The 25,333-nt window shown below is 46.9% G+C and overlaps 1 protein-coding gene across 1 annotated transcript in view; it reads left to right on the top strand.

The window, feature by feature from the left end:
• The first annotated feature begins 5,494 nt into the window (after positions 1-5,494).
• The window catches only part of APOB (apolipoprotein B), a 39,735-nt gene continuing 19,896 nt past the window's right edge, over positions 5,495-25,333 (top strand). The window contains exons 1-18 of the mRNA XM_082643180.1: positions 5,495-5,689; positions 5,990-6,028; positions 7,069-7,184; positions 8,295-8,440; positions 10,694-10,847; positions 11,701-11,856; positions 12,305-12,429; positions 13,395-13,480; positions 14,963-15,182; positions 15,937-16,164; positions 16,385-16,502; positions 16,594-16,740; positions 17,442-17,653; positions 17,912-18,149; positions 18,716-18,892; positions 20,322-20,513; positions 22,057-22,224; positions 22,678-22,889. Coding sequence (XP_082499306.1) covers positions 5,626-5,689; positions 5,990-6,028; positions 7,069-7,184; positions 8,295-8,440; positions 10,694-10,847; positions 11,701-11,856; positions 12,305-12,429; positions 13,395-13,480; positions 14,963-15,182; positions 15,937-16,164; positions 16,385-16,502; positions 16,594-16,740; positions 17,442-17,653; positions 17,912-18,149; positions 18,716-18,892; positions 20,322-20,513; positions 22,057-22,224; positions 22,678-22,889 — 2,798 coding nt within the window. The 5' untranslated portion in view covers positions 5,495-5,625. The remainder of the gene's footprint in view (positions 5,690-5,989; positions 6,029-7,068; positions 7,185-8,294; positions 8,441-10,693; positions 10,848-11,700; positions 11,857-12,304; positions 12,430-13,394; positions 13,481-14,962; positions 15,183-15,936; positions 16,165-16,384; positions 16,503-16,593; positions 16,741-17,441; positions 17,654-17,911; positions 18,150-18,715; positions 18,893-20,321; positions 20,514-22,056; positions 22,225-22,677; positions 22,890-25,333) is intronic.

Genomic DNA, 25,333 nt, shown 5'->3' with positions numbered 1-25,333 from the left:
TCAGAGGCTCCCTAAATACCTGAAGAGAATCAGCAGTCACGTGGGGATGGCGAGGCTCGTCTAGCTAGCCAGCCATCTGTTTATCATCAGCGCCAGTCAGCCCTTCGAGGCTAGTGCATTCTGAGCCTTAGTCCATGAGAAGACAAAGAAAACTTAGAGAAAAAAAAAAAAAATCAGTGAAGAGCAGCCGACCAAAACCAGCAAAAAGTCTTTCAAAGGAAAAGCTAAGGTCTACCTAAGGAAGGCAAGGCAAGGATGAAGCCTAAAGTTAGACATGAGGAGGAACTTCCTGAGAGTCCCCAGTGTCCCCTGGAGGGCATGGCCTCTCTTTATTTGGAAATCTGTTTAAAATGGGTGAAGGGTTATATTCCTTGCACAGTATTATGGGTGCAGGTCTTTGAGGTAGGTGGCCTTCTAGAAATCCATCCTGCTCAGTGATTCCAAATCCTTAGCCACAGCTCCTCATCATAGTGAGGTCCGAGCACAGGATAATTGATGTGCTGTTTTCTTTAAGTTCCAAAGTCTTCACAGAATCAAAGTAGTCAGGGCTGCAGTGGGTTTAAAAGGTCACCTAGTCCTGTCCACTCATCACACAGGTGAGGAGCCATACTCAGAATCCGAGACTGTCCCGTGATCCCGGCTCCCGAGATCCTGCCTCTCTCGTGCTGATTCAGATTCACCATGCAGTCTAAATTAAGAAATAAGCATATGCAGCGGCACCTGAGAGTAAAACTGAGTTGCAGGTATGAAAAACACCTGTCTCACAGGGACCGTCTCACATTATAATCACAGCGTTTACTCCTTTGCTACCATCTGCCTTGCCTAGTGCGAGGTGCTGGTGAGGGAGAGGGAAGAGGAATACAAAGGTGAAAACGATGCACAGTTCTCATCCTCCAAGCTTCTCTCTCTGGTTGGCAAGATAACATGTAAACACATGAAAAGTTAGATAATATCACCAGAGACAAATGTAAGTTCAGGGCAACAGCAGGTCTGTATGAAGGCCCTTCAGGATCACTTGCTCTATGAAGCAACTGACTGATAAGAGACCAGGGTCAGAGGCCATGAGGTCTTACTGGACTGGAGCCAGAGGAAGGCTCCTCGAAGGAGGTGGGGCTGGAGCAGGCCTTGGCAGGGTGGAGGGGTGAGACCTTCATGGTCAAGGAAGTGATAGCTGCACACACATAGAACCTGACTGCATGCCGAATGGTGCTGACTTCGGACTTTTCTCCCCGGTAAGAACCGCTGCCCAGCATTCTGACCTTATCTCCTGGATAGCAGAATAACCAAGTAGGAAAGTTTCTTTCTGCTTCCTCACTGGAGGTTAATCATCCATCAGTAATGTCTTCATCTGGTTGACACTGGGCCCATCCCACCATCTTCCACTTGTACCGCTCACCTCAATGCACTATTTTTTCCTTGACATTTATCATTTGTGTATGTGTTTGTATATATGTGTGTGTGCACTTGTTATTAGCATGCACAGACCACACTGGGCATGGCTCCGTCTACAATTCTTGAAGTTTACTTTCCAGCTTCTGGGCATCATTTGCAATTATAATGCTGTCATAGGCAGAAAAGAGATAGGCTAATTAGTCATTGTCAGTACTGGTCCCTATTTGCCAGATGAGTTATTTGAACAGTATAGCTGGGAATAATTTGCATCAGATTGTATTTCCTTGTTTTATGTCACTGTAAAGATTTATTTAGCATCATGGTCACTGTACATAAATATCCTGGAAGCAGTGGGGTATAACTGAATGGCGTAGATTCATTTGTATTCGGCAAATACATATTGAACACCTATTTCAGGATATGAACTACACTAACTCAGGATATTGGGCTGCTGAGGGGCTTTTAATAGTCTCCATAGGTCCCTGAACTTGACCAGGACCCTTCTGGTCAGATAAACAGAATGCATAGTTTTCACTTCTAGAGGCTGTTAACTGGAATCCTTGGCATTACCGAATTCCTTGAAATTCCATTAATCAGGTGACTTTCTAATGGGTACGCAGAGCTTTGTGATTACTCAGACTGATGGTTCACCTTATGGGACTTTGCATTCACAGACTGTCAAGTCATAGCCACTAGCTGAGATTAATCTTTGTGCTATCAGAATGTGTCTCTGCTAGAGTCACTAGTCTGCTTGCTGTAGGAAGGCCTCCATTCACCCCCAGAAAGGACAGTGATTTCAAATCCCCAGAAAAGTTAGGAATCATCAGAGACAAATGGATGTTCTATCTCCCCTATGCGCAACCCTCAAGGATGCCCTGTCGTGTTTCTGCTCTCTTTCCCCAATGCGATTTCCTGTTTTTGTTCTGTTAATCTCTGTCCCTATATCCATTGTGCTTAGCTAGCTCAATAGCTACCCTCCAAATATACTTCCACTCCAACACACACACATAATAAATGATAATTTATCGTTCATTGTCTTTTTTGCCAGGCATCATGCTATCAATGCAATTATTTACATAATTGTTTCACTTAATTCTCACAAAAATTCCTATGAGGAAGTTTGCTATTTTTAATCCGGTTTTAGGGATGGCTAAACAGAGGCTTAGGAAAGTGAAGTCACCCAAGGTTACAAGCCCCACAAGAAACCCAGCTAGGACACAATCCCAGGTCTTCTTGAGTCTAACACTCATACTGCTTTCCTTTACATCAGCTGACCTCCCTCGACCTGGGTTTTCTCTGTTCAATGAATACCTTATACTAGAAGATTTCCTGACTCCTGACACCATTTGATGTCTCTGTGAAGACAGGTCACTGTCCTTTGAAACTTTGAATGCGTTTAGGAGAGGGAACTGAGAAATGTTCTTCTTAAAGGCAAAGAGATGAAGGGTGATATCTGTGTTCACAAATAATGCTGTATTTTAAAATAGCTTTTGACAAAAGATCTAAGTGGATTTAGTCATGTAAGAAAAGTCTACGGGGCCTCCCTGGTGGCGCAGTGGTTGGGAGTCCGCCTGCCGATGGAGGGGATACGGGTTCGTGCCCCAGTCCGGGGGGATCCCATATGCCGCAGAGCGGCTGGGCCCGTGAGCCATGGCCGCTGAGCCTGCACGTCCGGAGCCTGTGCTCCACAACGGGAGAGGCCACAGCAGTGAGAGGCCCGCATACCGCAAAAAAAAAAAAAAAAGAAGAGTCTACGCACTAATCCTTACAGTATTTCTGTAAGTGTCCCCAAGTCAACTCAGTGAGCCAACACTTCCTCTGTGGTGCTTCTGTCCCTGACCTTGTCAGAGGATGAGTACTGCTGGCTGCTACCCAGCACTGGGGTGACCTTTCAGAGGAAATCAGGGGAAGAAAGAGAAGCTGAGCCCAATGCTTCCAAGTCTCCATTAGAGATGGTGACAGTCAGCTCAGGGGCATCTAAGCAACCCACAAGTTTTCCCTTGCATCCAAGTTAGCAGATTCATTTTTTGATTCCCAAATCATAAAAATGATGTTCTCTATTTTTTTACATCATAATAATTCAATATTTGTGTATTGTGAAATGATCACAATGCCAACATCTGACACTATACATACCCCTGCACAATTTTTTCTTTTCTTGTGATAAAGACTTTTAAGATCTACTCTCTTAGCAACTTGCAAATACAAAATGGTGCTATGAACTATGTTCATCATGCTGTACATTACATCCCCGTCTTATTTAATGTTCTCTACTGACACTGACTATAGGACAGTGGCTTCATTTGTCGTCCAACAGAGAAATCCTGGCCTTGTGCTTATAAATTGAAGTTAACCATCTCGTTTCAGTTTCTTTATACCTAAATATTTTTACCCACATGCATGGGAGTATGACCATTTCCTGGTATACTAACAGCAGCTCCTCCCGTGGAAACACAATCCACATAAAATAGTTCAAATAAAGTGTTCAGAGAAATGGGGTTTGGGGGCAGTTACTTTTTCCAGACCTTTCTGAATTCAGTGGTGTAGGTATGAGCAGCCTTGGGTTGAAACCTCTGTAATATCCACTTTTAACAATATTAATATACCTTGGATGCAAAGCAGCTGATCACTGAAGGGAGTTTAGCTGCCCACAGGGAGTTACTGGCTAAGGAAAATACATGAGTTGAGGAGAAGTGTGGCGACCCAAGTGCCAGGAGCAAGACAAACATCCTCCTGCGAGTCTCGGCTAAGGTGATGGGGGTCCTTATACACTGTTACCATCTCAGAACTGACCCTTCTGACCAGCATTCCTGGCACCAGAAGATTTAAATGACTTCACAAGTAGTTTGTTGCATCTGGATACATCTCATAAATAACAAATTGTAACAACAAATACTGCCTTCTGCCTCCGGGGCTTCATGTCCCCGTCAGTCCACAGCCCCTCCTCATTGCTCCAGGGCCCCCGCCTCCCACGCCTCCCTTTGCTCTCCTCCAGCAGTTACACCCCACACAGTTTAGCATGGCTTTCAGCCGACCTTCATTGCTCACCAGCAGTTTCCTGTCTACACACTTTGCCTCCCCAACCGGATCGGAGGTGCCTTGTGGACATGGCCAGTCCCAGACATTTGTCCATCCCATCACAGCACCATCCCATCATTCACCCTTAATCGCTTCTGGGTCAGTAAGTCAGTGTTGCCGAAATATCTATACTGTGCCTTGGCAAAAGTTTCCTGTGGGAAACGGACAGTACCTAGAAAAGAAGGGAAGGATTCATGGAGACGTTTCCGGGATGTTTAGGAGGAACGTTATGCATCCACCCACTACTCCGCTTCTCCTCGCTGGCCTCCCCCATCCGTGAGGAAACCCAGAAGCAGTTCACGTGGGGAAAAGCCTCCTCTCCTCAATTTCTGAAGAAGAAATTGGGCCGCTGGGGGGAAGATAGGGGAGGCTGGTCTTTTCCAAAGGCCCCACCTTACTGGGGTTTCTAGAAGATTTACGCTGCTGGATTTCTGCTTTGACCGAGACGTGGTCCCTCAGGTCGAGTGGGGGTCAGTCCCTCACCAGACCTCCCTCCTTCCCCTTGCTGTCTGCTCCCTCCAGATGGGCTGAATCCAGGGCCGGTGACCCAGAGCCACGGGTACTGACCTGGGTTACAGGCCCCCATGCAAACTCAGAGTCCACTAAAGGGGGAAGGAAGGGGTAGGAAAATGTCTCCCCCGAGACGCTGTGAAGGACTGGCTCCCCAGTGGTTATACAGCTCGGGGAGCAGGGGCGAGATGGGCTCCTGTGCTTGGTCATCTCCCGGAGGCACCCCTAGCTCAGGGCAGGCGCTTCGGGTGCTGAGCCCACTGGCCCGGGGCCCTGAGACCCCGGGGACAGGACAGGCGAGAGGCAAGGCCCCAGTGGCCCTGGCTGAGTCCAGGCTGAGCCCCCTCGCCTGCCCCTCCTCGGGGCTCAGAGCTGGGCCTGAGGCGGAAAAGCAAACAGGCCCGGGACGCTGCCCTTTGGACCTTTTGCAATTTGCCCGGCCCTCTTTCACCTGCAGCCCTGCGCGGGCGGCCTCGTATAAATCAGGCCCGGGCGCCGGCCCCGCATTCCCACGCCGGGTGCGAGTGCGGAGCGGGTGCGGGCGCGGAGCTGCTGCCCGTGGGCGCCGGTCCCTAAGGAGCCAGCGAGCAGCGAGGAGGCCAGGCCCAGCCAGCGGGCGGAAGGGAGCCGCCGCTCAGGTCGGCCATGGGCCCCCCGAGGCCTGCGCTGCTGCCGCTGCTGCTGCTGCTCGCCGCCAGCGCCCGGGCCAGTGAGTGAGGCCCCCCCGGCCGCTGGGGTGCCAGGCCGGGGGTGGGGGCGGAAGCCAGGGCACGGGCGAGGGCTGGGGCAGCTTGGGCCTGGGTCAGAGCGAGGACGGCCACAGGGTCGGGGGACAGGGGCACAGGACCAGCTGGGTGGCTCCTCCAGACTCAGGTAGTGGGAGGGGCTGGGGATTGGGTTCTTCAAAACCTGCTTCCCTCCAAGACACTAAAAGTCCTCTGCAGTTGTCCCCGTCAGACGCTAGGACCCTTCGGGAAAACCCACAGTTGTCGTTCTCCATTTCTTACAGGAGACACCGTGCCGGAAAATGTCAGCCCGAGCTGTCCAAGTAAGGCATTTCCCGCTGGGGCAAGGAAGGGCCCCCCGCCATGCCCCACCCATCCCCCACCCAGCCCCCTGCACCTCAGGCCACTTAACTGCTGTGATGCTGTGATTGGCGTACCCTGCTCTGAGCCCAAGAAGCCAGTTCCTTGAGCCTCTGACCCCCTCCAAGGGGTCTCCGCTCTCTTCTACCCACCCTTCCCATCTGTCCTAAAAGTTCAGCCTGGGAGTAGGGTGGGGAAGGGACCGTCAACTGTTGGTCCATAGACACTTTAAAGAGACATCTGTCCTGTTTGTCAGGGGCTAATCATTAATTTGAAGCGCAGGAAGGTGAGGAAATGCTGACTTTAACCTTTGTGCAGAAATCCAGATGCCCACCCCTTTGTATTTACCTGACCCCTAGGGGTCAAAGGAGCTGGCCTTGCAATGGTACCCTGTGTTCTCACAAGAGCCGGAGGCTGCCCTCTGATGGAGCAGCGCTGCCATCTCGTGGGCGTCTGGCATCACTGCATCTGGGCTCATGACCCAAATGTTCTTTTTCTCCAATTGTTCACAAAATGCCTCTCATGCCCTGTGGAAACCTCTGGAAATTCCTTCTTGGGGGTTTCTTAAATCAGCCGGATACCCTTAACGCTTAGTGAACTTAGCCTCAGATGTTTGGTAGAATCAAAAAAGAGCCACAGAATTATGGTATTTTCAAGCTGAAAAGGCAATGAGAGATATTTGCTTTTATGCTATCGACTCTTAATTTTCCAGGGAGTCTTTCCTGTAGACTCTCTGAGCCTCATTACTTGACACTCCCTGCCTTGTGTCTCAGATTATATATTCAAGGATTACCAGCTAATTTAAATATTAACCTCAGCAAAATCATAATGCAGAAGCTAAATCTATAAAGGAAAATTAAGTATAAGGCAAAATCAATTAAAAATAATTTGAGCTTAATTACCATTTTTTATTATCTTTGCCACTATCCCTCTCTGCCCAGGATTGACTGTCCTCAGGCAAGTTATTTCTGCTATGTAGCTGACTTATTTCTCCTCATTGCAGGAGATGCAACGCGATTCAAGCACCTCAGGAAATATGTATACAACTATGAGGCTGAGAGTTCCAGTGGAGTCCCCGGGACTGCTGATTCAAGAAGTTCCACCAAGATCAGCTGCAAGGTATGAGGGGAGATGGAGGGCCACTGGAGGGCCCTGGAGCCCAGGGCTGAGCAAACCAGCTTGTGCCAGGACTGTCGTAATCTCCAAGTGCTGGACTGGCCCTCAGTTTGAAAGTCAGCCACTTTGCTGAGAAGTTGTCTGCCACAGAAAAAATATTTTACCCACCAGGTTTATTTTCCCATTATCTTCCAAGATGTCATTAGAATATGTGATCTAGAATATCAGGATTGCAGACCAGAAGATTTAATATGTTGAGGGATGTCCAGCAGGTGAGTCAAGGGAGGTGGGCATCCCAGGAAAGCATTCTGGAGTGTGGTTTTTATCATCTAAGCCAGATAGTATCTGCTACTAAAGGCAAAATGGAAAAAAAGAAAAAAGTTTAAGTGCAATTTGTTCTCAAATAAAACTTCACTTATTGTTGAGACTGATTGTACTCCTATCCATGTTCCTGTGGAACAGATCTAAGGGCCACTATTGGGGTGCGTGTGGGAAAGAGAATTCAGGCTGGGCCACCCTCTTCTTTCTAGGGTCCCAGGGTCTGTGCTGTCAGATAAGGTAGCCGTTAGCCACGTGTGGCTATTTAAATTGAATGAAAGTAAAAATTCAGATTCTTAGTCACACTAGCCACATTTCATATGCCCAATAGGTACCCATACCCAGCAGCTCTCATACTGGATAGTGAGAATATAGAACACTTCAGCACTGCAGAAAGTTCTTTAAACAGTGCTGGATAACAACTAGGGATCTGTTTAAACTACAGCTGCATGCAAAGCTCTGAAGAGGCCCTGATAGGTACAGTGGTCTTGGAGTTTTGGTTTTTCTATTTACATTAAGGAAACATTCGCTGTTGAAAGCAATGATAGCCCTCCTCCTGCCTCCTGGTTTTCTTCCAAACCCTCACTCCTAGGCTGCCTTTCTTCTAGCCAGTTGTACGTCTTTAAAGGGAGTACATTTAGAACCAATAAAAAGATATCATCCTTTGCATGCATAGGGGAAAACTTCAGAAGCATGGTACCCTAGGACATGGAAAAGGCCAGAAAGCCCTGGGCTGAGGGGGGATCTTGTGTTCTTGATGGAGAGTCTTACTGTGCTGTTACCCTCTGTTGTCAGGTTGAGCTGGAGGTCCCCCAACTCTGCAATTTCATCCTGAAGACGAGCCACTGCACCCTGAAAGAGGTGTATGGCTTCAACCCTGAGGGCAAGGCCTTGCTGAAGAAGGCCAAGAACTCTGAGGAGTTTGCTGCCGCCATGTCCAAGTAAGACGTGGGCCTGTGCATTTACGTTTCTGAGCTCTGAGTACCACTGCACGTGTTGTGCATGAGCGTGTGTGTGTGTGTCCACTGAGCCATGAATGTGTGTGTTTATGTTGGGCATGTATGTGAGTATAAGTATTGGTATTCTCTATTCACCGTGGATCAGGGAATTGCTGAGTTTTCACAATTCAAAAGAGGGAAGCAGTATTTACCCTCCCCTACTGAAGTTCCCCTAATTATCATTTAAATGTGGTTCTAAAAGATCTCACGTTTTAAAACTCCTTGAGACGGTAAAGCTGAGATGGTTTGTTTCAACAAGTGAATTCACGTGTAAAGAATGAAACAAGACTACGCCTCGCAGTCTTCAGACAGGGTCCCGGCAGGACTTGCTGCGGCCAAACATGGCAGTGCAGGGCCTGCTCAGCAGAGGACACCAGCTTCAAGGGGTCCAGGGAGAGCCAAGGCCTGAGCTGATCGCCCTCCAGGGCTGGCACTTTGCCAGTGCACACTGACCAGGCCATTCCTGTTGTTTATGACTGGCATCACTTCTGACTGATCAGTGTTCACGTTGTACTGGTTGTTAGATTTTTTTTTTTTTGCGGTACGCAGGCCTCTCACTGTTGTGGCCTCTCCTGTTGTGGAGCACAGGCTCCGGACGCGCAGGCTCAGCGGCCATGGCTCACGGGCCCAGCCGCTCCACGGCATGTGGGATCCTCCCAGACCGGGGCATGAACCCGTGTCCCCTGCATCGGCAGGCGGACTCTCAACCACTGCGCCACCAGGGAAGCCCTGTTAGATATTTTGATCATCCCTGCCTCATCTCCAGATCACAGTTTGTAGTGTCCTGAGTGTGTGCAAATATGGACAGTCATGGATTTGTTGATTTGGTAACATCGGAAACTCTCCCCACCCCGTGCCCTTCTTTCAGTTTGTTAAACATTAGACTCGGAAGTCAGAATAGGCCTTGATGCTTCTGTCTCTTACCAATACCTCTAATTTTATCCAAGACTTAGATGCATCTGAGGGAGTGGGGTGCAGTGACAGAAGGGAGTCATGGTTCCTTTTTGGTCCTTACTCTCCTGCAAAAAAGGACTCCTGCTTTTGGCTACCTCAAGGCTTTCCTGTGAGCCTGCATCAGTGTCTGGAATTTTCTGAGAGGATGGACAGCTGTGGGAAACATGCCTGGTCTTCTTTTCTTTATTCTGACTTAACTAGAGCGGGTGCTGCCAGGCCGTGTGAAACCCCCTAAGGAAGTTCCCAAAGAAAGGTCCCTTAAATCAAAGTTGACCCAGGCTTTAGACATAGCCTGAGATCATATAGAAGAGTGAATGAACGTCCAACAGATGTATGGGAAGAAGCTCCAATTCGCCAGTGGTCAGGAAATGCAATTGATGTAACAACGAGATATTTATCACCCTAATCCCGTAAGACTACAGAAATTGAAAACAGCTGTAGCACTTGTTGCTAACGAGCCTGTGAGGAAAGGTGTGCCCTCGTGCACGCTGCTGAGGACGAGTGCCATGAGTCAATACCTACTATAATTAAAAATACTTGCAGCACTTGACACAGCAATTTCAAATGCTGGGACTCTAGCCCATGAAAAGGAAAGGAGTAATGTGTGACAATAGATGCATGAAAATGTTTATTTCAGTGTTGTTCATGTGGCAAAAAAAAAAAACTAAAAAATCCAGGAAGGGAAAGTGAATGCCATCCAACAGGGGACTATGAATAAAGTATATATAACCATAGAATGGAATGTTATACAACTTTTTAAAAAGAATCTGTTAGAGCACTACCAATGACTCAGAAGGATTTTCATGGAGTATAATTAAATGAGAAAAACAAGAAAAAGACAAGTATTCATAATACCATCCCATTTGGATAAAACAAGGAACGACAAACTCTTTCTATGCAGGTGTTTTCACTCCCACGCTTCTATACAGGATTGTCTGAGTGTGGAGATACAAATGGGATGCCCAGTAGTTTGTTCTGTAGGGGAGTGTGGCCGCAGAGACCCAATGTGGGTAGAAAAGAGAGAGAGGATGAGTGAGCCAAGCAAAAAAGGAAATTGAGAGAATACCAAAAGCATACACATACTTGTATGCTCTTGAAAAAATATGTATATATGTTGATATGTATAAAGAAAAAATGTAAAAAGAAAATCAGTAAAAAGGAGGCTACAAAGCCACCCAGCTTATGTCCATCAGGCTCATGGTGGAGAAAGAACACTCAGTGACCACACTCTCTCCGGGACAGGTACGATCTCAGGCTGGCTGTTCCTGAAGGGAAGCAAGTTTTACTTTACCCAGAGAAAGAAGAACCTAAACACATCCTGAACATCAAGAGGGGCATCCTTTCTGCCCTCCTGCTTCCCCCGGATACAGAAGAGGCTAAACAAGTGTTATTTCTGGTGAGAATTTAGAAAGCTGATAACAGTGGCCCTTTGAATGCATCTTCACATATTGGAGCCGGGTCCCACTTATACATCAGGTGGATCGTTGACTCAGCTGCATGGCTAGTTACACGGGAGGCCCGATATTGGTGTGAAGCACAGTGCCCAGGGCTCGCCCCAGCCTCTGGGCTCACTGAGGGCTCAGCCCACACAGCCTGAGCAGGTTGTGTCTAATTTTATAGCAGTTTCTGGGGAGTCCCAACCACCCTACTCCTTTGTTTGATTTTGTTCTGTTTCCACAAGGTATAGCCTCTGTGTGTTTTAAACACAGAAACTAATTGAATCTACTTGCCAGCCTCTTTTAAGAATTTCAGGTTTTGATCGGAGAGAGAATTCAATTTACTTCAGTCCCACGAACACTTTTGAGCCCTTACTATGTTCTGAGTTCCATACTGCGCTACTCTCGGAGAACTCACTGCTGCCTCCTGCAGAGGCCTCTCCTCAGGGAGTTCTCAGGACCTGGGGTGAGAACCAAGACACATATAACACAAGGCAGATTGGAATACGAGCCATAAATGAACAGTAGAGAAAATGCCCTGCGAGCACAGAATATAAAACCAGCATTGGCCAGGTCCTAGGAGGGCAGGCAGGTATGCCTCAGAACCAGGATCACCTGTAAGTGGTTTACTCACTCCAGCTCTGGCCGCCCTTGGAACCAGCAATGCCCACGCTCTGTCAAAGAGGATGAAGCTTTCTCCCAAAGCCACGTTGCATCCGCCTTTTCTCCCTGGCTCCTTTCCCAGCCCCACCCCAAGAACCTAAAGATGTTTCCCCATGTTGAATACACCAATTGTATCTTTTGCTCCCATAGGACACCGTGTATGGAAACTGCTCCAGTGACGTTACTGTTAAAACAAGGAAGGGAAATGTGGCAACAGAAATATCCATTGAAAGAAACCTGGAGAACTGTGATCACTTCCAGCCCATTAGCACGGGAGTTAGCCCCCTTGCTTTGATCAAAGGCATGGTAAGTTGCACATCAGCATTGCTATTCACACTGGCAGCAGCCTCTTTATTATTAAAATGATGGAATGTTAGAGCTATAAGGGATCTCAGAGAAAAACTTCTAGGCAAAGAAAACATAAGGAGCAGTAGCAGCTGTGAAGTGTTTATGTTTGGTGGGATGGACAGGCGTGTGTAGGATACCAGGTTATATATACTTTGTGCAGGATCATAGGTCCACTGTGGTAGAATAAGACGAGTCTATAGCTTGACTCAGCTTTGGATCTGCCGAGTTGTTGCATCCCCTTGTCAAAATGTCAAGCACCAAGCTCTCTTCTCTAACTGAATTTATCTAGGGGTACAGAACCCCCATTCCCCCACCTTCTTCCCTGAAGGTAAATACCTATGGCAGAAGACTCAGGTTCAAGCCCCAGGGTCTGATGAAAATGCTTCTCCCCTGATCTCATTCACAGACCCGCCCCTTGTCAATGCTGATTGGCAGCAGCCAGTCCTGCCAGTACACCCTGGACTCTAAGAGGAAGCACGTGTCAGAAGCCATCTGCAAGGAGCAACACCTGTTCCTGCCTTTCTCCTATAAGTAGGTCACCCTCTGCAGCCTTGATTCATTATTTATGGAGCCAGTAGGAGCTGAATGCTTCTCAGGTGCCCTCTTGCAAGCTAGGCTGTGCCTGGGAGGGGGTTGTGAAGAGGTACAGAGCAGAGCCCATCCCTGTCCTCCTGTCTCAAGCTAACAGGCAATTTGGTAGGAAAGTCTTAGGCGTGCAGAATAATTTGGAACCAACAAGATATCTGAGACCCAGACTTTAAGGGCTATAGATCGGGAAAAACTGGGGATCATTACAGCCTGCCCTGGTTATAAAGGCTTTGCAGAAGATTTGGGAATTGGCATAGAGACTTATGTATCCAAATCCATTCTGAAAACTGATCAGTCAACCAATGTATATCGAGTAGCCGCTATAGTCCTGGCACTGTGTTGTGGGAGGTGCAAAGGAATTTCAAAGCACAATGTTAGCCATTCCCTCTGGGCGCTCCAGGATGGTGGAGGGTGTAAGGTACATGTGTCCTTCTGGTGGAAGGACAGCCAACATGACCAGGAGGTGGTACTGTTGGCTTTTTTTTTTAATTGGAGTATAATTGCTTTACAATGTTGTGTTAGTTTCTGCTGAACAGCAAAGTGAATCAGCTATGCATACACATATATCACCTCTTTTTTGGATTTCCTTTCCAGTTAGGTCACCACAGGGCACTGAGTAGAGTTCCCTGTGCTATACAGTAGGTTCTCGTTAGTTATCTGTTTTATACATAGTATCAATAGTGTATATATGTCAATCCCAATCTCCCAATTCCTCCCACCCCTCCTCCCCCCTTGGTATCTATCTGTTTGTTCTCTACCCCTGTGAAGGACAGTTGGCTATAACTATGGGTTGAAAGGTGAGCAGAATTTGGGTAGAAGCAGAGGTGGGGGAAACATTCAACATGAAAAGAACAGAATGGTCTGGGGAGCTGGCCATTGATGACATGATGTGCCTCCTTTGTTACCAGGAATAAGTATGGGATGATGGCACAGGTTACACAGACTTTGAAACTTGAAGACACACCTAAGATCAACAGCCGCTTCTTTGATGAAGGTAAGACTTTATGTGCACCTGGTTGCCAGGGCTGGGAAATCTGCCCATGATGTACCAACCATGGCTTAGCTCCTTGCTGGGCCCGATGAAATGTCTGCTGGTGATGAGGTCATGGGCTCTAGTGTTCTGGCCGTGGGCCATTCTCCTGAGGAAGTACATTCACTTCAGAATGTCAGCTGGCAATGGGATTAAAGGAAAGGGAGTTCCCCAAAGCTACCTGGGTTTTTGTAAGTAGGAAACTGGTTTCCTAAGTCAACCTTTGGTAGATGGGACAACGTCATACACCCCATGATAAGGCCTGGGGCCTGGACCGGGTGGGGCAAGTGAGAGAGACCCTCAGGGTCAGGGATCAGTCTTTAGAGCTGAAAGGAACTATAGAGACCTCTAGTCCAACCCCAGCCCTGCATGTGTCTTGTATGTGAAGCTGTCCTATGTCTTACCTTGTTGTTCTCAGCAACCTGTGATGTCAGGTGGTAGCAACGTGTGCTTTTATACCCATCAGAGGGGAAAGGGACCCAGAGAGAGGCTTAGTCATGTGTTCACAGTCACAGACTACTAGAGGTGGTGAAAAATAGGCCTCCAGGTCTACTCTAATCTAAGTGGACTCCTTCCACTGCACCATATTTCCGTGCTGATTCACCTGCCTCCCTGGCACAGGTGAGAGCAGGGTAATGGAGGGGACACAAAAACGTCTTCCCCTCCCCCACAAGCTGCCATTAGATCCCACTGGAAGAAAGGGTGGGTGAGCAGCAGTGAGTCAGCTTCAGCTGTTGCCACGTCAGCAGCAGTGCCTCCTCACCAGGTCTTTTAGGCAGAAAGGTTATCCGATACCAGAGTCACAAAAGCCTGGATTCAGTTCCAGCTCTGCCTCTCACACCCAGAAAGGTCTTGGGCAAGGTGAGTGGCTCGCTTCTGGGTCTTAGTTCCCTTATCTTTATTTTTTTATTTTTTATAAGTTTATTTATTCTATTTATTTATTTTTGGCTGCATTGGGTCTTCGTTGCGGTGCGTGGGCTTCTCATTGAGGTGGCTGCTTCTCTTGTTGTGGAGCTCGGGCTCTAGGCACGCGGGCTCAGTAGTTGTGGCTCGCGGGCTCTAGGCGCACGGGCTTCAGTGGTTGTGGCGCACGGGCTTAGTTGCTCCGCGGCACGTGGGATCTTCCCAGCACAGGGCTCGAACCCCTGTCCCCTGCATTGGCGGGTGGATTCTTAACCACTGCGCCACCAGGGAAGTCCCCCGTTATCTTTAAATTGAAGAATAATACTACCCTCAGGGAAAGTGTGAGGAGTCAATGAAAACACTGAAGTCAGACCCCTAGCACAGAGCCAGATAGATACGTAATGGGCATCAAGTACAGTACTGGATAGTTTTCTTTTCTTGTCCCCTTTGCTGACCCCTCCTTGATCTCCAGTTTCCAGTAGAAAGATGAGGGTGAGAAGCAGAGGTAAAGCCAGAATCCCTCTGACACATTCCTCCTTCCAGGTGCCAAGGCGGTGGGTCTTGCCTTTGAGAGCACCAAGTCCACATCGCCTCCAAAGCAGGCCGAGGCCATCGTGAAGACCCTCCAGGAGCTGCAGAAACTGCATGTCTCCGAGCAGAATGCCCAGAGAGCTAACCTCTTCCATAAACTGGTGACTGAGCTGCGAGCCCTCAGCAATGAGGCAGTCACATCCCTCTTGCCAAAGCTGATCGAGGTGTCCAGGTATTTCTTGAATGGTCACAGCTCAATCTTTCATAGATTATACACCTGTGGTAGGTGGCTGAGACCTCGGCCAAACAGAGAATCTCAGGGACCATTGAAATTTCAACCCAGTTAATCAATTAGTCAGTCAGTTAACATTTACTGGATAGAGAGATATCAGCTAAGGTGTCTAGAGTTCCATGGGCAATACACGCATACACACATTGCATCCAAGGTAGATATATATTTGTGTATTAAGACAGGAGGGAAATATTTCCCACATTTTGATGTGTATCTTCTAATTCCTAGTTCTATAATGGGTACCCTGGAGTGTTTGAGAGAAAAAGAAGTCTGTGCCTTCTGGAAGCCTATAGGCTACAGGAGAGAGAACTCAGGCAAACAAAATAATACCGTGCCTTCTCTTTACTCCAACGCACTCACTGTGAGTGCTGTGAAGATCAGAGAAGGGACTGAGGACTGGACGAGTGTTTGCCTGGCATGTTGTGTTCTGACCAAAGGATGACAGACCTTTCTGGATGTTGAGTCCAGGGGGTCCTTCTTCAGACTTTGCTCCATGGTGCTTCTCCGGTGGATAATGTTTATAGGGAAGGCTTTCTGGTTCTAGGGATCTGAGTTAGATTTTGGAAGATGGTTGGATTTGGATTGTGAATAAGGGGAATAAGGGCATTCCTGACAGAGGGAACACCATGGGCCAAGGATATTTTAGCTGCCTAGAATGTGATGTTTATAACTTTCTCTGCCCTTTTCTTCTCAGCCCCATCACTTTACAAGCCTTGATTCAGTGCGGACAGCCCCAGTGTTACACTCACATCCTCCAGTGGCTGAAAAGTGAGAAAGCCAACCCCCTTCTGATAGATGTTGTGACCTACCTGGTGGCCTTGATCCCAAAGGCCTCTGCCGAGAGGCTGCGAACAGTCTTTAACATGGCAAAGGAGCAGCAGAGCCGGGCCACCTTTTATGCTCTGAGTCACGTGATCAACAAGTGAGTTTTACACTGGCACTCCTCATAGGAGCTAAGGAAGACCCCGCTTCTCTGTATTAAGTTTGTACCCTCCCTTCACTTTCAAATTATGATATTTACTCTTTTGTTTTCTACTGCTCCTTTTGAGAGTAATGATTTGAAATAAGAAATCAGCAAATATAAGTGTATATTTTAAGATAAATCTGGCTATGCTCGCTGAATCCTACCTCTTATTCTGTAGCTATCATAAGACAAACCCTACGGGGACACAGGACCTGCTGGAAATTGCTGATTACCTGTCGGAACAGATTCGCAATGACTGCACTGGGAACGAAGACCACACCTACTTGATTCTGAGGGTATTTTCAGTTTTCTGTATGATGTGCAGTTTTCCTGTACACCCCTCACTTCTTCTGTGCCCTGATTCCCTCTTGTTTCTTTTCAATGCAGGTCATTGGAAATATTGGTAGAACCATGGAGCAACTAACCCCCAAACTCTCATCTTCAGTCCTGAAATGCATCAAAAGCAGACAGCCATCACTGCTGATTCAGAAGGCTGCCATCCAGGCCCTGCGGAAAATGGAGCTTAGAGACGAGGTAAAGTCCACAGAAGAGGACTGAAAGTGAAAAGTTTATTCAGACGGACAAGGATTTGGAATGAGATTCCAAATCTCATCATTCTAGCAACTTTATTCTACTGCTTTTTAATTGCAACTTTCAGCACACCTGGTGACTGCCTAGCAGTAATGTGGACGTGAGAGAAATATTTGATGCTACTCCAGCAGGCGGAGTGTGAGCTGTTCACCATATGCTGTCCTCCCGCCAGATTGACCAATGTTCCCATCTTGGGAAAACATGTCTGATTTTTCCCCAGTTTCCCTAGCCTAGGATAGTCAAACTGGCCCCAGAAAGTGGCAGTGGCTCCAGAGCTTTGCAGACAACCTGACTTACTTATTAGCACCAAATTCTCACTGTCCCTTCCCACCTTTATCCTCATATTGAGATAATTTATGTTAAGACAACTTTATCTTCAGTTAGTGGCAGATCTCCGACAAGTTGTAACTTGGCCATAACTTGTGTATTTTAATGCAGTTGAATTCAACATGCATTTGATAGGTGTCTTCTGAGAACCCTTCCTTGAGCTGGTTGCTCTGGAGGGAACACAGGCAAGAAGGTTCAGTACCAGCGTTTGAAGGATTCTTAGAGAGAAATTCAACTTGCGCATAGTAAGACCAGGCACGTTTGCCAGGCATGTTCTGTGTTCTGACAGGGATAACAGTCTCCTCTTTTGGCTACAGGTCCGGGAAGTCCTACTTCAGACTTTCCTCGATGACACCTCTCCGGGGGATAAGCGACTGGCTGCCTATCTCATGCTGATGGGTGGCCCTTCCCAGTCAGATATTAACAAAATCACCCAAGTCCTCACACGGGAACAGAACGAGCAAGTGAAGAACTTTGTGGCTTCCCACATCGCCAACATCTTAAACTCAGAAGAGCCGTATGTCCAGGAGTGAGTGAAGTCGTCCCCCTCTGCCACAGGGGCCTGAAATTCCAAACCTCGATTCTGATTTAGCCGCTGCCTTCCCTTCATACATTGTTCTTTCTTCTGGAACAAACATCTGGGTGAAAGGGCGGCAGACCTGAGCCAAGCTCTTGGGGCAAATGAAACCCAAATAGTTTGGTAGCGATTGGAAATCCATATTTACTTGGGGGTGGAAGAGTAACGTGATGTGTGTCGGCTCACAATATCCCCCTCCTCTTCATCTAGGTTGAAAAAGTTAGTGGAAGAAGCTCTGAAAAAATCTCAACTTCCAACTGTCATGGACTTCAAAAAGTTTTCCCGGAACTATCACCTTTCCAAATCTATTTCTCTTCCATCGCTTGACCCAGTCTCAGGCAAAATCGAAGGGAATCTTATATTTGATCCAAGTAATTACCTTCCTAAAGAAAGCATGCTGAAAATGACCCTCTCAGTCTTTGGATTTGCTCCAGCTGACCTCTTTGAGGTATGTGTGAGATTGAAGCAGAGTCTTATGTTTTCTAGGCCATTCTGTTCTACATCGTAAACATAAAGTCAAGTCAAGGGAGCTGTGAGCCAGCTACAGAGGAACAAGAATTATCAGGCAGTGGTACCATCACTTCTTTCCCTCCTCCCTCACCTTTCTGCCTCCCCGCTAGGGATCATCTGAAGCATGACTCCTTATATGAATGGAAATGCAGATGTCTCAGAGAAGCCCTTAGACCCCAAATCCAAGGAAGAGCATGGGCTGTGCAGTCAGACGGCTCTGGTTCACACCCCAAGTCCACTCCCAACTCTCAATCTTTGGTTTAACTATTTATGCTCTCTGAACCTTAGCTGCCTCTTCCAGAAAACAGGCATGTGATAAGTTCTGCCTGTCAAGATTCTGGTGAGATTTAAATAAGACAACTCACGTGGAGTGCTAAGCTCAGCTCCTGCCCTGTAGTAGTCACCAAATACTTGTTTAATGAATTGGACATAAAGAGGGGAATGGAAGGCTGACAGACAACAGAGAAACATGATGGCATTTTCTTGCCTGATTTTCTTTCTCAGATTGGTTTGCAAGGAAAAGGCTTCGAGCCAACATTGGAAGCTCTTTTTGGGAAGCAAGGATTTTTCCCAGACAGTGTCAACAAGGCTTTGTACTGGGTTGATGGTCAAGTTCCTGAGCATGTCTCCAAGGTCTTGGTGGATCACTTTGGCTACAACAAAGATGATAAACGTGAGCAGGTATGTTTCTGTTAAGTATCCTCTCCATGAAAGCTTTGGGTTTCAATGCGAAAACATTCTTGTCTAAGCCTGGAAGTCACCAAGGTACTATCTAACTGAAGTGACAACTATGGCTATTATTAACCAGTCCAGTGAGGATAAGAGCCAGTATCCTCTGTAGGTATGGGCCTCCTGGAGATTCAGTCTACCCACATCCAGACTCATTAGAGGCCACTCTAACATAATCAGAGGCTCTCTAACATAGACTTCATAATAGTGTGAACTCTGGGGCATGGGTTTGAAATCTAACCTCACTCTCTTCAAGCTCTGCATACCTGGGCAAGTTGCTTGATGTTATGTCTGTTTCCACATCCCCAGATTGCTAATAATCCATACCCTTCACGAGGATATTTAAAGACTAAATGAACTGAAGTATGTAAAAAGCGAAGCAAAGTGCTTGACTCTTATATTGATTACTCAAGAAGCAGATAGTATTATACTCTTTAATTTCATATTTCATTATTAATAGCTACTTTCTTTGGCTCTCACCCACACCAGTGCACTAGCTTATGGGAGCAAAATCCTCTTTGAAGCTAGCATAAGCCTCCACTTAAGGAGTAGAAAATAGATTGTATGATCTGGAGCTTCTTATGCTTTAGCTTTTTGCTACCCAAAGTGTGGTCATCACTGGCATCACATCAGAGCTTGTTAGAAATGCAGGTTCTCAGGTCCCTACTGGGCTCTGCTGAATCAGAACCTGCATTATAACAAAACCCCCAAGGAACTGGTGTGCACATTTCAATTTGAGAAGCAGGGCCATAATTTACTCCTCCATGCTTGCAAATGGTCCCACCTCTGTCTTCTAATTTACTTACCTCCACTTGAGGCTGAGGGTCTTTGATCTGTTTGGAGCCTTTCAATCAATCACTCTTTTCTTCCTCAATGCCTAAGCATCAGTCTATGGAATCCTTATCTCTAAGAACTTACCTAGATAAGAACATACCTAGACCAGGTGTTTTTCAAGCTTTTGGCCAATGTATATAGCAGCTATGCTTTCCCAAGAAACCCCTAGTGTTTTTGCCTCATCAAAGGAGAGAGGGAGTAAGCAGGGGGGGGGCTTGGCAGACAGAGGGTCTTCTAATCTTGGGGAGCCGTTGGGATCCTGGCGTCCTGGAGAGCAGAGATCGCCCTTACTATGCCTACATCATTCAAGTTAAGAACAGAGTGGAAGCGCCGCTGTCCCTGAGCGTTCTTCATCTCAGTCTGGAGGAGCTATCTACCTTTTGATAAAAGGTGGGGGCCTGACTTCAGTGTCTGCCCTGTGCCCCCGCCTTGAGCATTTGTGTTTAGGCCCATCACGGCTGCAGCAGGTAGGTCCCACATCTAAATCTATGGGTGTGTGTTTGACAACGCTCGCACCTCACTAGACATTTTGTTGTTAAAATCCCAGGACATGGTCAACGGAATTATGCTCAACGCTGAGAAGCTGATCAAAGATTTGAAATCCAAAGACTTCCCAGAAGCCAGAGCCTACCTCCACATCTTGGGCGAAGAGCTTGGCTTTGTCAAGCTCCAGGACCTCCAGCTGCTGGGGAGGCTGCTGCTGAGCGGTGTCCGTACCCTGCAGGGGGTCCCTCAGATGGTAAGTGGGCCGGGCCCCGTCATAGGGTGACGGGATTAGCCTGGGCTCCTTTTAGATCTCCCAGGCTCCCTTAAGATCCCAGCCACACAAACCAGAGAAAGTGCTTACTTCCTTCAGAGAGGCAGGTTTGTCTTGAATTTCAGTGAAGAAGATTCTTGGATCCTAAGGAATTGATAACATTTAGAAATTAAGCTATTCATCATGTTAGATGTATCTTTTAACAGCATTCATTTGTTCATCTGGAAAGCAATGTTAAGTGTGTCTCCCTCTACCTATGCTACAGGTTCCTTTTAATATTGAAATGATGCACTGATTATGAAACAACATATGTGGAAAACTGTAATCCACTATCTAAATATTAACTATAGGTTTTTTTCTTTTAAAGATTTTTTTTTTAATTTTTGGCTGCGTCGGGTCTTAGTTGTGGCATGTGGGCTCTTCATTGTGGCGCGTGGGCTTCTCTCTTCATTGTGGAACGTGGGCTTCTCTCTAGTTGTGGCGTGTAGGCTCCAGAGCACATGGGCTCTGTAGTTGTGGCATGTGGGTCCCAGAGTGCATGGGCTCTGTAGTTTGTGGCATGCAGGCTCTCTAGTTGAGGTGCGTGAGCTCAGTAGTTGCGGTGCGTGGGCTTAGTTGCCCCACAGCATATGGGATCTTAGTTCCCTGACCAGGGATTGAACCCACGTCCCCTGCATTGTAAGGCAGATTCTCTACCACTGGACCACCAGGGAAGTCCCTATAGTTTTTTATAATTATTAATTTATTAAAAAGGGAGAAAATATCCAAGTATACTCCCTAGGATATAATGAATAATAATGTGGCTTTAATAAAAGAGATCTCAAGTTATTTTGCAGATGTGTTATAAAGAATAAAGAACAATGCATACTTATATGTACATCATCTAAATAGCTCATCAGTTTTGTTTTTTTATTATTTTTTAAATTATTTTTTTAATTAATTAATTATTTGGCTGTGCTGGGTCTTAGTTGTGGCCTGCAGGATCTTCATTAAGGCGTGCAGGATCTTTTAGTTGCAGCATGCGCACTCTTTGTTGCAGCATGTGGATCTAGTTCCCTGACCAGGGATCGAACCCAGGCCCCCTGCATCGGGAGCGCAGAGTCTTAGCCACTGGACCACCAGGGAAGTCCCAGCTCGTCAATTTTTAAAAATCGGTTTTACCATAATATATTGTGCTGCAAGTAAACCCTCATTTACATTTAGACTCCAGAAAATCAGAATTAAGCCGTGCTATGCAGTGATATTTAAAGTTCTTAAATCTCAGAGGCCCAGAAATATTCTGAAATGCCTTCTAAATCACCAGTTGAAAACAACATGATATTTACACAGGGCAAGTTTTTGTATCCCAATTTGTTGAAATCAATAATCATTCATCTTTACTTATTAAACTATTCAGCTAATTAAAATATGTTGGTCCCTTCCTTTCTGGATAAAGAAGAATAACCATTGTCTAATGGGGGGGGTCGCATTTCACAAAGCCCACTTTGATGAGGCGTACTTTTCATCTCCCCTGTCGGATCTACAGATTAAAGAGCTCGTAAGGAAAGGTTCAAAGAGTGACTTGTTTCTTCACTACATCTTCATGGACAATGCCTTTGAACTCCCCACTGGACTTGGATTACAACTGCAGGTGTCTTCCTCTGGAGTCATCACTCCTGGAATCAAGGCTGGAGTGAAACTGGAAGTAGCCAGTGTAAGACTCTGTCCACTTTTTCCTTCCTGAGGTTGTTCTTTTCCTCCAGGGTGGGTGTCTTGTGCAATTTAAAAAATGTTTCCAGTTCAAGACGAAGTGCATCACCATTGGAATCACCTCATTAACTTTTATGAAAACGTTAGGCTTCCACTAGGATGCACCACCTTGCTAGTTCTGCTCGGGCACAGCAGTAGCACGAGAACTCAGCTGTTTCTGTCGTCCTTGTGTCTTGTTATGCTTCAAATTAACTTGGGCACTTCCTAGTCCTGGGTATCAGTCTGGCCCTGGAAGACTAAGAACTTGGCTTTTCCTCCTACAAATGAATCTCAGTAATGTTTTCTCTGGTGTGAGCCATCCAGAGATATTTGCCCAGGGGTGGGAAGGATGGTTGATCTGACTGCAGGGGACTGAGGTTATTTAACAAAGCTGAATAGGTTGTTTTGTGATTTACAGATACAGGCAGAACTGGTGACAAAGCCGTCTGTGTCTGTGGAGTTTGTGACAAGTATGGGCATCATCATTCCGGACTTTGCTAGGAGTGGGGTCCAGATGAACACCAACTTCTTCCATGAGACAGGCCTGGAGGCGAGAGTAGCCCTGAAAGCTGGGCAGCTGGAGTTCATCGTTCCTTCTCCTAAGAGGCCAGTCAGGCTGTTCAGTGGCAGGTAATTCTTTCAGTTAGATCTGATGAGCCAGTTTGAAAGAAGGAATTATGACTACAGGGTTTGGCCAGGCTAGACAGCTGATTGAGATAGTTCAGGCCCCAGTGGATCTGGGGGGTGTGCTGGAGAGAGAGAAGGTACTGGATTACCTATCTTTAACCTGGCCTAGACTCAGTATATAATTACAGTTTCCTCGACTTTTCACATTTTACTAAGATGAGACTTAAGACCTACTGATTAATTAGTTGCTGCTAGGTTGTGTTTTCTTGTTGTTTGTTTTGAGAATGAAGAAGCACTAGCTATAGAGAAGTCATCTTTGGGAAATGGGTATTTTTCCCAGGAGAACCACCAAAGGACATACTGATTTGCAGGGGCTAGTTCAGTGCATAAAGCGTGGAAGTCCTGCTCTCCTGATTATGGGATGCAGCCTCCTATTGAGAGCTCCATTTTCAATGAAATCTTCAAACGTTGATTTACCTTAGTTTCCATATTTTGACACATTAATTTGCCCATTCAAATATAGTGAGGCAAGCAGTGACTATCAAGTGAGGGCTCAGTTAGAGGAAGCAGGAGAGGACCATGAAATTACGTATCACGGAGCCTGTGGCAGTTAGGGAAAACCTGAAGAAAGCCACACTTGAGCTGATCCCTGGAAGCTGTGTGGGAGTTATGCAGACAAAAGAGAAAGGAATGAGTGTTCCCAGGCAAAGAGAAAAGCACATGCAATGGCCTGAAGGAAAAATGATACGGTTTGGGAACTACAAGAAATTCCATGAGGTCAAGTACACGGGGAACACAGTGAGAGAGGAAGTGAGAGGCTGGCAAGGGTCAGCCTTGTGAGCCGTCTTAGGGAGATTGGGCTCTTCTGAAGGCAAAAGGGTTTAAAGTGGGAGCATAAGTAAAATAAGGTCGGTGCTTTAGAAAACTCCGACTCCAGAGCGGGAAATGGGTGGAAAGGAGGCATGACTGGCAACAGGGAGACCAGTCAGGAGCCTGTTACAGTCACGTACAGGAGGGAGATGCTAGTGGCCACACCCGATAAGGGCCAGGTTGACAGACGAGTGAGCCAACCCCAGAAATCCTTAGGAGGTAGAAACACAAGTACTTGGTGATTGACTGACTGAAATGGTGGGCGTGGGGGGGCGGAGAAAGAGGCAAGAGGAGTCAGGGGTGCCCTTCATTGAAATAAGGACTAAAGAGGAAGAGCAGCTGGTGTGGGGGACAGTGACAAATTCTATTTTCAACACGCTGCACTGGAAGTCCTGTGAGACAGCCGACGAGAACATCCAGCTGTCAATGGACCAGTGGGTCTGAGCTCAGTGACAAGGTTTGAGCTATAAATACAGATCTGGGCATCACTGGCACATAGCGGTTGTTGAAGTCCAACAGTGATGAGTATAGAGTAAGGCCTGAGGGACTAGGGACAGAAACAGGCAGAACAGACACGTGTGAAGGGGAGAGGGATAAGCAGCAACGAGTGAGAAGGGGCGACCAAAGCCATAAAGGGGCACAGAAGCCCAGCAGTGGCCACGGGGTGGATCACCCCACAGACAGGCCGACGCTGGCACTTAGGGTTCCAGCCCACTAGCAAACGTTGGTCTTAGGGCACCCCCTAAGGTGAGGAAACAATACTGAGAAAAGAACATGATATATCCAAGATCCTTTCATCCTTGGATGAAATCAGGACATTGTTGAACTTTCTGGCACTTACTAATTTTTTAAGTACATACTTGGGGGGAGGATACCATCATCTTTTCAGGGCTTTCGGACTCAAAAGTCTTAATCTGGCCATAAGTGAGCAACTCTACTGAATGCTTCCAAGAGATCGAGGAAGACAAAGCCTCAAAATGTCCTTTGGAGCTGACTGGAGCTGCTGATGAAAGCAGTTCCAGAAGCACCATGGGGGTGAAAGTCAGATCCCTGTTCAGTGAGATGTGGGTGTTGAAAGAAAGTGGAGACTGCAAAGGCAGACACATTTCTTGATTGTGAGGGAGATAAGAGGGGGCTAGAAGGGAAGGAAAGGTGTGTGTGTGTGTATGTGTGTGTGTGTACACACACAGTGGGAGAAGAGACTTGAGCATGTTTAATGCTGGTGGAAAGAAGCTAGTAGAGAGAGATTTCAGATGAAAGAGAAGCAGGACACCTCTCATCCACACTTTAGGAAGGAAGGAGCAGCCCTGAGGTCAGGTCCCAGTGATCGTTACTGACCCCTCTGAGCCTCTTTCCTCTGTAAAAGGACACTCTTAATGCCCGCCGTTGTGGAAATTACAGATAACAAATGTGAAGAACTTAGCGCAGTGTCTTAGTGCCAGTTGTTTCGGGAAACAGAAGAGTCGCCGTGATTGTTAGCTTTGTTGGTGTTCTTCTTACTATTCTGTGTTTCTGAGTAAATCAGAGAATGTGAGGTGGGTGTGGACGAGGGGTGGCAGAGGGCAGGATAAGGGGGC

The sequence above is a fragment of the Mesoplodon mirus genome (genome assembly GCF_964341445.2).
Source record: "Mesoplodon mirus genome assembly, chromosome: 14".
Classification (NCBI taxonomy): domain Eukaryota; kingdom Metazoa; phylum Chordata; class Mammalia; order Artiodactyla; family Ziphiidae; genus Mesoplodon; species Mesoplodon mirus.
The sequence above is the reverse complement of the archived record's forward strand: the minus strand, read 5'-3'. Positions and strand labels throughout refer to the sequence as shown.